The 10,205-nt window shown below is 33.4% G+C and overlaps 1 protein-coding gene across 1 annotated transcript; it reads left to right on the top strand.

The window, feature by feature from the left end:
* Window positions 1-4,699: 4,699 nt before the first annotated feature.
* TRIADDRAFT_27560 (uncharacterized protein) lies at window positions 4,700-6,210 on the top strand (the record flags this gene model as incomplete). Its single annotated transcript, XM_002114445.1, has 7 exons — window positions 4,700-4,762; window positions 4,847-4,972; window positions 5,055-5,219; window positions 5,286-5,463; window positions 5,551-5,748; window positions 5,869-5,990; window positions 6,076-6,210. 7 exons carry the CDS (start codon window positions 4,700-4,702, stop codon window positions 6,208-6,210), a joined length of 987 nt encoding a protein of 328 aa, XP_002114481.1.
* Between the last annotated feature and the right edge of the window lie 3,995 nt (window positions 6,211-10,205).

Raw genomic sequence — 10,205 nt, 5'->3', positions numbered from 1 at the left:
CTAATTGCTAATAGAGCAGAGTACACTGCTATTATACAGTGCTGTACAGTGTACAGTACAGTATGCGAGAACCAGCTTAGGGATCAATGGAGCGCTTGAATTAATATGACAAGGTTTCACTCTTATTAGTAAAGAGAATAGATGACTTTGCTGCTGCTAATTGCTAAAAGAGTAGAGTACACTACAGTACAATGTACAGTACTACATATACTGTACACTGTGTTCAGTACAGTATAATTTGTACTGTAGTCTGCAGTCGGCACTAAGCGCAGTACAGTACTGTACTGTACTCTAGTTTGGCGTACTGTACACTGTACACTGTACACAGTGTACTGTACAGTATTCGAGAACCAGCTTAGGGATCAATGGAGCGCTTGAATTAATTCGACAACTTTCACATTATTTAGTAAAGAGAATAGATGACTTTGCTGTTGCTAATCGAGTAGAGTACACCTTCCATTCGACGGCCACCATAAAACCAAAGGGTGGCTGAATAACTGTATTCAATCGAATAACAGTCTTGTATACCCGTAGTGCAGTACTACAGTACTGTACACCGAAATACCGAATCAAGGACTACTGGAAAAGATTTTTTTTTCTAGTCCTGAACGGTAGTAGCGTATCGTTTTGGTACCGAATTACGGTATTCGACCAGAGACTAATACCGTAGAAGTACAACACAATAAGTAGAGCGAATCACAAGACCGGAAAGAGTCCAAGTCGCCGGGATTTACAATAAGAGCCTTGTCATGTATTCAATTCCGATTACTGGTATGTTGATATAGGCGTAATTATACCATTTCACGCCACAAGCTAGATTGTAGATTTACCCTTTGAATACTCATCATCATTAATTAACGAGCCCAACTGAGTACAAGAAGGATTGACTGCATTCCAGTACAGTATATGCAGTTTTTTGGACCTGGTTGACAATAATACTATAGTGTCCTGAAAGAAAAATTGCCTTGAACTTTTTCTCTTCTTGACCCAGTACAGTATACTATAGTGTCTACAGTACAGTCTACTCTATACAGTATACTGTAGTACTATAGTGTACAGTACAGAACAATGTACATGCATGGGTGACATTTCATTTTGCAAGTCACCACGGATATCGCGCTTTTTGACTGGTTAACGTCACGTCTTTCAACACTGTAGTGTGATTTTTTATTGTCCGGGGCGGTCTCGTATCAGTTACGTCAGAAGATTACGGGTCAACTTTGATTGTACCGATCGACAGTCGTCTCGCTCGCCAGCATAATAAAAAGATTAAGATAAGAGGTTATGTAAACACTACGCGTGCGTGTCGCCGACATTCAAAGCAAACATGGCGACGACAAGGCGTAATATTTCCAATCGCATTTTATTGCTTTTGTCAATACTCTTCGTTTGTGAACATGGTAAGAAATGATCGATAAACTATTTCATCATGTTAGCTCATTTTTTGGCATGATCATAAGGTGTATGGTTTTCTTTTTTAATTTTTCTTTGCTTAATTTACTGGTATGATAAGTTGATAGACTAGCGCTTCTCCAGTAAAATCGTGTATGAAATGGTAAACCGCGAGTAAACAAATTTATTTGATTAATGCAAACTCACAGTCAAAAAAGGTCATGCACGATACCGATGATTGAGATTTCGGCCCATTCAAGGCTATCTTGATTCACGGTCTTGTAGTAGTTCCTTTGGAGGATTTAGGAAGAAATTCAATCACACTAGAAGCCCATCCTATTGCATTGATTAATTACTACACTGACTTTAGAAGGAGTAAAATGTCAATGACTCGATTAGGATTGATTCTCCCTATTAGGTAAATTAAATAGGATCTATTTCAAATTGGGAATTTGAAATTTTATCCAACTATAAAGGATACCAATTCATTTCAATTAGTAAACGATTGATCACTCTACTTCCAACTCATTGAATGGATTGGTTATTCATTACGCTGGACACAAGACAGATAGTGATGTCGTGGAAAAAAAGATGATCATCATTATTATTATTACATGGTACGCACAATTAATGAATGCAATCTTATGTTGTATCTTTATATTTCATTACGTACATAGTCAGACACACAATCTTCAGTTTCGTTTTACTCAATTTTATGATAGCTGAAACATTATTCTGTACTCATCATGATCGTCGATTGACTTCACCGCCGATGGCGTTAGTCAATCTATCGCTCCATTCCTACATGGAAATAAAGATACGATGATGAATTGGATGGAGCTTCTCATCACGTTATCATCAGATCTCTTCTTGTCTATTCAAGAGAGAAATCCTATAAACACTATAGTGTACACTTGATAACAATGCTAAGTAATGTATTATTATCATTTTAATGAGGCTATTGCGGACTAGCATGTCGATCAATGATCATGTCTTTGTAGTATTATCAATGTTATATTACAGTATATACCAAATTACCCATGCATTCTTCAGTATATATTTTAGACAATCTTTCCCAGTGATTAATCGTATTATTATTACGTATTTTACATACAGAATTGCTTTGGCAACGATCGGAGGCAATCATGTTTTTAGATAGAGAGGCAAGGAAAGCATTATAGTAATTAGTTTTTTTATTTGTTTTCGTTTTTAGTCATATCTACGATAATGATATCTCAACGTATGCATTAGAGTAAATTACAGTAGTATGACATCATTTATACCATCATGGCATGTAGAAAAAGCCTCGAATAAATCAACTCTTGTTTCAAGTATCGTTATCTGAACAAAAATCCTCTACGTACGAGTACAACTATGGACTTTTAGATGCGATGATCTATAAGTCCATGGTACATCACGCGGTCATTTATATTCTGAAGATGGCTAGAAACCCCATAGTACTGTATAAAAACAACAACAATAGCGTTGATGCTGTTAGCAATTTCAATAGTGTTCTCATTAGTGTTTTAATGGATAGTTTAATACTACGCAAGCGATAAAGTCAATCGAGTTTGTATATTAATTTTTATTTTTTTCCATTCTACTGTCCTGCATGCTACACTAAATTTTTTCTTTGTCATAGTATTTCATGACAATAACATTCAGCAAAAATTAATTTCAATATAGTGGAGCGAGCTATTTATGTTACAATTGGGGATTATAAAAAATTACTGGTAACCAAATAGCTATATTAAAATGGTATTACTTCGAGAGGAAATTCCTTCAAGCTTATACTCTAGTTATAAACGTATCAACAATATTATCACGATCCTTGACATAGCGAAAAATCAATCAATCATCCGCCATCGCATGATGAATGAGATTATATAGATAGTTATTGCTATGCACGGTATAAAAGTACGTAGAGTCATTTTTCATGGTCTAATCGGTTTATTCACTTAATCAATTCTGTGTCTGTTATCAGTGATATATCGCCAATTAATCGCCTGATAATTTATATTGTTATCTTGATTAATGCATCAATCGTAATTTATCAGTTATTTTTTAATTAATTCTATTTGCCCATTATATAGCAAGAGCTTTTTAAGATACGGCCAAAAATTACTTTGTAAACACGTAAATCCCTCAACTAGTGATGAAAACTATTAAAAAGCTTAAATTGACCATTAGCAAAAATAATAATCCACGATCCTCCCATCAACTAGACTGTCCACTGTCGACTGAGTTGTGCAAGCAATCTATAAGATAATGTTGAAAAAGAAGAAAGGAAGAAACAAGCATCAACTAATTTATAAACCTTATCTATTTTCAGCGATATCTCTCACTTGCTATTGTAACAGTCATGGAAATGCAAATCACTGTTATACTAGTAAGAATGGCAGTAAATTGTGCAATACAACTAATCGTGATAAATCTAGATGCTATCATTCTCTCGAAGTCAATGGCAGTGTAACTACTAGTGTTATGGGTTGTTTGTCGCATGTCAACGGTAGCGGTTCGACTCTATTTCACTGTAACTTTGTACCGAATAAAGATGCACCGATTCGAAATTATATACGTTGTTGCAATTCTGATTACTGCAATTTGGCGCCGCCTACTTATCCTCCACCAACGATGAAGCCTCAGCCATCGACGCCGATAGGTAAATCCTGGAGCGATTAATTTTGTATCTTTAACGGAAAGGTGTCAACGAGGATATTTGAATTTTAAATAATTATAGACGAGTTATAAGATATTTCGCGCTTTTTTATTTTAGGTGCTGTAATCCCTCTTAACTTATAATTAACGACATATAAATTGACTGATTTAAATCGATTCAATAATTAGACTTTTGTACATCACGTGGTAGTAATATCGTCGATCATTGATTCTTGAAAGTAATAGAAAAATTACGTAGATGCCTCAACACAACCAATACGCGTGTAATTCCTTTTTTTTAGGAACTCAAAGCACCCAAAGACCAATCGACAGTGGTGATATCGCATTAATTGTGTGTTCTGCTATTGGTACTAGTTTCATCGTATTAGCCACCGGCTATCTCTATCTAAGGTAAAAGAATTTACCTATACAGTGTTCTTTAATAAAGTTCACATTTTGTGATAAATAGAACGTTAGATCATTTATTGGTTTTCAGCGTAAATGCCTTTGCCCGAAAAAATAAATTTTCTCAAGAAGTTCTTTAACGCTCATATTCATTCAATATAGGTTTAAGCGAAAATATCAGCGGGAGTCGTCTTCTAGCTTAGATTTAAATATGAATGATGGAAATGGTACAAGTGCAGCGACTATGGAATCATATAAAATTTATAGTGAAGTTACTTCGGGTTCAGGCGCTGGAAGGCCGTTGATGGTAAAATTATATTTCATTAAATGTAGGCGAATGGGATTATTAGAATGCAAGTTGTACGATAGATAACCACAATCTTTAAAATAGGTCAAGAGAACATTTGCTAAAGAGATCACTTTAGTAAAAGCCGTTGGAAGAGGAAGATTTGGTGAAGTTTGGATGGCAAAATGGCGCGGTGGATTTGTTGCTGTTAAGATATTTTACTCAATAGAGGTCATTTCATACACTGTGCTGTATTTATGCTTGAATTTGCTCTAGACGCTTATGTAACAATAATTTTAAATATCAATTATAGGAAGCGTCGTGGAGAAGAGAAACTGAAATTTATGAAACAACATTAATGAGACATGAAAATATCTTAGGCTACATCGCTTCTGACATTATGGGTAGCCAAAGTGTTACTCAGTTATATCTCGTAACAGATTATCATGAATTCGGATCGTTGTATGATTATCTACAGGTACAACCAATAAAATTTACATATTATTGCTCACTGCTTAGTTTTCTATTATCTTAATTTTCAAAGGGTCAGTATTGCGATAAATTTGACATGATTCGATTAGCTTTGTCAGCTGCTAGTGGTTTAGCATATCTGCATGCGGAAATTGTTGGTAAACAAGGTAAGCCCGCTATAGCTCATCGCGATATCAAATCCAGGAATATTCTCGTTAAACGTGACAAGACTTGCTGTATTGGAGATTTGGGTAGGAAAAATAAACTTCAGGTTTAAAATTTTACTGTCTAATTTAATCTAGATCAACGTTGTTCTACTTAATATTACTTGTTATTAGGCTTGGCTGTGCGCTATGATTCCGAAAAAGATACAGTAGATATTGCTCCAAACAAGCGAGTAGGCACGAAAAGATACATGGCTCCAGAAGTTCTAAATGATACTTTGAATACCGCTAAATTTGAAGACATTAAAAGGGCAGATGTTTACTCCTTTGGTCTTGTATTGTGGGAAATATGCATTTGCAGCGTTATCAACGGTAAATAATTATTGCTTTTCCTTACGTTTGAATTGTTTGCATTTTCCTATAAATAGTTAGAACTATCTTTTGATACATATGTGTATACACTCTCTATAATAGACGATGATGATCGAATAGTTGAACACCATTTACCTTATTGGGATAAGGTACCGCAGGACCCAGGTTTTGAAATAATGAAGGAGGTTGTAGTGCTGCAAAACACACGGCCACCAATATATGATGTATGGATTAGGGATGCGGTAAGTGTTATCGCAACATGAAAGATATAGCTATAACTGTTATCTTAGGTGTAATCGCTTTTTTTATCCTTGTTAACAATTATAGCATATGCGAGTTATTGGTCAAGTTCTATCTGAATGTTGGCATCAGTCTGCGCCGGCAAGATTAACAGCATTACGGATAAAGAAGAATCTAGCCAAGCTAGACATTGAGATGAAGAAATCTCAACCGATTATTTAATTTAATTTAGCCTTTTGTAGATTAGTTTATCGTCGTCGTGTTGTGCGCAAACTTGGTAAGGAAATATACAGAAGAGATGCCTCATTTTAAAAATTTTTTATCCTTGCAAGCTTGGATTATATTTTTAAATATTACTGTACATTGTCTCATTGCAATGAACAAGTTAATAATCTTATTCAGGTACTTGGTATGAGTTCTAATTCTTACAGTAAGTAATTTTATAACTCAGTTATTGATAAAAGTATTTTATCTGCGCTACGACGACGTTAAATTGTACAAAGTAATTGATATTATTATTGAAGTTCCTGTACATTGAATTGGTACTACATGACTTTTTATTACCCATTTCCGATATAAGATGGCGCAACTAACCTAATAGCGAATCAATTTGTGACATATATATAACTCGACTATATCGACAGTAAGTGAAATCTATAAAAGAGCGGCATTTATCAAAAATTTTAGTTCAATTTTATTCGTGTTTAGACTCTGTACATGTAAATATATACATATATTAACGTAAATTGATGAATCGAAATGTAAATTTCTTGTGTTGAGTTAAATACTCATAATTGTATCATTTCCAGTATTAATATCTAAATGACAGATTTGTGAATATGATGGCAAAACTGCAATTACCATACTTCTCAACAGATATTGTAATTGTTTATTTAACCAACACTGTATCCTCTAAATGAAATTGCGAATTTATGACAAGCTTCATGGAATCTATTTCTGATGAATTAGTCTTGTAATTATTATTTATCGCGTTAAACCTATCAATAAATTTCATGTATGCTTTCATCCGAATTTCAGAATGAAATTATCATTATTTTTAAAAGTGTAGCTGATATGCGAATGCACGTCACTTTATATAAGGTGCAAGTAGATTTTCGTAAACTAGTCTTTTCTGTTAATACCATGACAACATCAAATTTTATAATTAATACTGGATAATGAAATCTCTAAAGGATTTAAAGTAGATTGTTATCAACTGCATGAACTAATTCTGTGGATTATGCCAGAAGAGAAAAAATTAACTCTATCAACAGTATTTTACGACAGAAATGATTTAGAGTAACGGTGCGGCATATGCGTATTATACGTGTATACTCGTACATTGCTTGATCAGATCATAAGTCGATTAAGCTTAGCGTGTGGGGGTGATCTTTATCGCTCAGTAGAATATATCTGAACTTTGCTTAGTATCGATAGATAGACTTACGATATTCTTGTATAGCGTAGAAGAACAACAAATGACCTGATCGCGAAAAATTATTACGCTGTTGTTATAGCATAATTTTTGTTGCCTTTTGGTTTCATGATAACATTGAATGTAAATAAATATTTACTAAATCTACAGTATAGGAGTTATCTATATGATGACTCTATTAATTATTATTAAAAATACATTTGGTTATGGGCATAAAATAATTATATGAACTGCATTAAGATGCGATAATAATGCTATTTCAAAGTTCTAATGCCGTTTATTTAGATAAAGCTGAATTATCTAAATCAACTGCCTTGATGCTAGTGCATTTTGTACCTCGTGTGTGCTAAAGTACGATACATTATTATAATGCAAGAGAATTATTTAATCATCGCCATATGGCATTTGTTAGATAATTTAACAAGCATGTATTAATAAAGAGATAATAAATACTTGCAACTAGCTTGACGGTGTGCTACATCTATTTATAATGTTATTTAAGTAATGTGTATTGATAGCTGTGTAGGTTTGCCGTAAATTAATTGTTATATCTATAAAATTTGAGCTCATAATTTAGTGAAGAGGAGGCACGAGAGAGGTGTAATTGCTAGAAAATAATGAGCTAAAGGTAGTTGTGATGATTGCCATTGAAAGTAAATAAATTCATAACGGTATCAAGCTAATTTATATACTGATTCAAGTAGTGATTACAAATTCGAACCCATAAACGAGAAAAATAACCAATTTGCAGCTGGAATTATTTTTCTAACTTAGAATGTAAACAGTACCGAGTTATAGTAGTTAGGCGACAATGAGATATATATCTGATTGATCTATTTATTAGTTTGACTGTAACAAACTTCACTATCTACTTAAGGCGGCTATTTCTACTACCGTAAAAGTAGTGGTATTAATTTGCTGTTCAAGGTCTTGCCTATCTTGATTGATTGTGTAGCAGCTATCGCCCTATGTTGGGTTTTCTTCGCTTGCTTTCAACAATTTATAATTAGCAGAGTTGTGCCTTGCTTTAACTGACTCCGAAAAGCGATGAAATACGGGTTCTTTTATAGCATTTCTAAACTCTGACACCGGTACTATAGCGTTTCTTATGATTGATTGCGCTAGCTACTGTAGTATTTTTAAGTTTAATTATCCTAACGTTCAGCAGTATCCGTGTAGTACCATATAGTTAATAACAACGCATCTTACACCTAACAATATCGTATACTTATTGATAGCTAATAAATAGCAATAAAGTGATACTGTTTTGAAGTTAGATTACTGAAGGTAATTCATACAGGTACTGATTACGCACGAAACCATATATCCTGAAGATTTTATTTATCTAATATAGAGGGTATCAAGATTGAACTGTAGTATGAAACTCCTAGTATTGCATACCTGATAGATTGACTCTGACCGAATCTTATTGTTTATTGATGACAGCCATTTTCATCCATCTTTAAATTTATTTTACTTTCTAACCTAGAATACGCGGAGCAATACTAACATAGTAGCAAGAATGTAACAGCAGCTAGAATGAACTGTACAGTACTTTACAACGCCAGTATACTATTTATATAGTTATAGCAATATCTCTCTAATTCAGTGAATAGCGTGAGGACACTGAAATAGGCTAGTTTGAATTTCGGGCCACGTTTGCCATTTATTACTATCTATCATGAGGCTAAAGACCTGAAGTAAAGTAATTGATTTTCAATAGTTGCCATGATTCATTAAATAATAAATACGTAGCATAGTTAGCGTAATTTAAGTTTTCGAGCTGATTTTAACAGTATAATCTTTAACTTTAAAATTAACGGAAATAATTATACCTAGTATGATGGATATTCAATCGAGTCCAGCTTAATTAATAACTCGATAAAAAATTTACTTGTGTATGATAGTTATGTTTCCGTAGTAACTGCAAACAATGCAACAGAAGAATTAATTCTTCTGTTATACTTTGTAAGAGCAATTCCATTTAATTGTTGCACCATATAGAGGCATTATTGTACCCACAGTTGCCATATTAACTCGTCAAAGTCATAAACAAATGAATAATAACTCTTTTATTATCTATTGACTTTACCTCTCATGAATTTACAGTTCTCTAAATGTGCCATTATTCTATTTATTTGCTATTGATCAAGGAAAAGATTAAGAAAGTGTTGCAAAATAGACAAGTTATTTACCTTCCTATACTATGATACGATGTATAGTCATTGCTGCTTTATAGTAAGCATCTTTATATACCGTTATTACATAGGCTAACAAAGTGCAACCAAAAATCAGCTTCATTGAGAATAATGTACCTTTATTTCGAAGGGCTAAAAAATTTACAATCAGTAATAACTATAAAATCGAACTCACAAAATTGATCATTCGGTGAATTGATTTGTTTTGCATTGAATCATGATCAATTTGCTACGTCAATTTTCAATTTTCGTTGATTAAATGGAGTGCAATAAAATATCTCTTAAAGTGCTAGCAGTTGACACTTTGTAGTTACTAAATCAAAACAATCTTATCAAACCAATCTTCAGTAGAATCGCTTTACAAGCGTTTCTGATAAACTTAATAATATTATGTCTGTTCCTATTCGTCGATATTATACTGTGCAGTATATACAATATATATTAAAACCGAGAAAGTTTTCGCTAAAGATCATTATCTTCATACTTTGTAAATTTTGAGATATTCCAAAATTATCTAGCAGCTTTAAACGGCTATTACCCTTATTTCGCGTTAATCATGATTTTGCTACAGACAATGATAAGGT

The sequence above is a fragment of the Trichoplax adhaerens genome, genomic scaffold, assembly GCF_000150275.1.
Source record: "Trichoplax adhaerens TRIADscaffold_7 genomic scaffold, whole genome shotgun sequence".
Lineage (NCBI taxonomy): Eukaryota > Metazoa > Placozoa > Uniplacotomia > Trichoplacea > Trichoplacidae > Trichoplax > Trichoplax adhaerens.
Note: the sequence above shows the minus strand (reverse complement) of the source record. Positions and strands in the feature narration are given on the sequence as shown.